Below are 2,273 nucleotides of genomic sequence, written 5' to 3' on the forward strand. Positions count from 1 at the left end.
GTGTGATATGGTTTGTTGTTGTTTTCTGCATACGTATGATATGGTTTGTTGTTGTTTTCTGCGTACGTATGATGTGTTTTTTGTTGTTTTCTGCATACGTATTATGTGTTTTGTTGTTTTTTTCTGCATAGGTATGATGTGTTCTGTTGTTGTATCTGCATACGTATGATATGTTTTGTTGTTGTTTACTGCATACGTATGATGTGTTTTGTGGTTGTTTTCTGCATACGTATGATATGCTTTGTTGTTTTTTTCTGCATAAGACCAATATGATGTGCAGCTGGTCTATCAATGGAGTGCATGGCCCAAGTATATGTCCTTTTTGTGACCAAGTACATTTTCTGCTTGTGACCCATCGGATAGAAGCGGGGCCGTCTGGAGGTTTGTTCGTTCGAATGAGAATTGTCGAGGCAACAGCCCTCATCGTCAGATGTATCTTGCATGTACAAGCTCGTACCTTTATAAACATTCACCTGTGCTGTATGTGCTGAGTTGCATAACCACCAGTTCCTCTGCACGCTCTTGCAGTACGTCGAGTGGGGCGTGTGTGCTTACGTCTACCTCTGGGGGGTCTAGTATGTCGAGTGGGGCGTGTGTGCTTACGTCTACCTATGGGGGGTCTAGTATGTCGAGTGCGACGTGTGTGCTTACGTCTACCTATGGGGGGTCTAGTATGTCGAGTGCGACGTGTGTGCTTACGTCTACCTATGGGTGGTCTTTGTATAGGCCATTCAATATTCCTGCTTTAACATACGTCCATCTACCATGTAGTGTAAGTATTCTTCCCCATGCACTTACACAGCCTTTTTGTCTCGGTGTGTATGTGTGTCTGTGTGTTTGTATCCAAGCCGGCGTCGTTCGTGTCCGTCTATCAACGTGCGCGCACACGCACGCGTCTCTGCCCCTACCCACTCACACACACGCTGACCTCCACGCCACAACCCTCTCATACCATGACCAACAGACCCTCACATGGATGGTACACGCCAGAAAACTGCTTGAATTGCGCAGTCTGGACATCATCATGTGCCTGTGCAAGTACATCATGGACCAGGCCTCACAGCCACCCACACGCCACAATGTAGAGCTGCACTCGAAGATTGCCGGGGCGTACAGATGTCTACAGGCATGGATCACAGCCGACCCAAACATCATCACTGACCGACAGGTGAGTGGATCTGAGGGCGTGTAGGTGTAAGTGTAGGTGTAAATGTACGTGTACGTGTACAATGTAGGTGTATGTGTACGTGTACGTGTACGTGTACGTGTATGTGTACGTGTACGTGTACGTGTACGTGTAAATGTTCGTGTAAATGTAGGTGTAGGTGTAGGTGTAGGTGTAGGTGTAAATGTTGGTGTACGTGTACGTGTACGTGTACGTGTACGTGTACGTGTAAATGTAGATATAGGTGTATGTGTATATGTATGTGTAGGTGTAGGTGTATGTGTATGTGTGCTCATTGGTTTGTGTTTGCGGCTGTGCTTGTGCTTGGTGCTTGTCACTGATGTGTTGTGCATGTTTGCGAATCAAGAGTATGCTGTAAGGTTCCGGGGCAAGCTGTTATTGTATCTTTAACCCTATAGAATGGTATAGATTCACGTTTCCCATATATGAGGGTGTAGCGGTGACTCTCCGCCGACCTACCACCCCAATACGTGGCCGAGGTAAGCTCAGCATCACACCTATTGTAGGTATGTAACCGCATGACTCATAACAGACGTACTGCCCACAGCGACGGTGTGTACGACACCCTTGCAGGGCCCATGTCAGATCTCTAGGAGCCCGTTGGGCTTCAGAGAGCTGGAAACACAGCCACAGAAACAACGCCGATATCAATACACACACACACACACACACACATTGAAGTTAAATCATACGTAGTATTGTCTACAGACGAACAATCCGCACGGTAGAAGTCGAAAAGAACTCTTCTTTCTTTTTGACATGCGATATATCTACCGATATTAATGTGCAAGCCAGAAGTGGACTACCGACACAGGTGAGTTGTACGGCAGTCGACGAACATTTATGTCTCATGTACCGCACTTCTGTATCTTGCCTACCTACCAGACCCTTAACAGTGTGCTGGAGGTCATCGAGTTGGGATTAACGGGCACGTGTCGTTTGACCAGCAATGTGCCTATATCACGCACAGCAAAACTGAGAGAGCCTAAACCGTTGTCGCAAAGGTACAATATTGATATATGTATGGGTATATGTATGTTTGTATGTATGTATGTATGTAATATTTATTACTATATATATCTATATA

The 2,273-nt window shown here is 45.9% G+C and overlaps 1 protein-coding gene across 1 annotated transcript; it reads left to right on the forward strand.

Moving 5' to 3' along the window:
* Window positions 1-1,024: 1,024 nt before the first annotated feature.
* On the forward strand, window positions 1,025-2,190 carry SARC_14561 (hypothetical protein; the record flags this gene model as incomplete). Its single annotated transcript, XM_014291306.1, has 2 exons — window positions 1,025-1,168; window positions 2,072-2,190. Coding segments are annotated over 2 exons (263 nt in total), but the record flags the coding sequence as incomplete, so codon positions are not given.
* Between the last annotated feature and the right edge of the window lie 83 nt (window positions 2,191-2,273).

This window comes from Sphaeroforma arctica (assembly GCF_001186125.1).
Source record: "Sphaeroforma arctica JP610 unplaced genomic scaffold supercont1.4784, whole genome shotgun sequence".
NCBI classification, from domain to species: domain Eukaryota; class Ichthyosporea; order Ichthyophonida; genus Sphaeroforma; species Sphaeroforma arctica.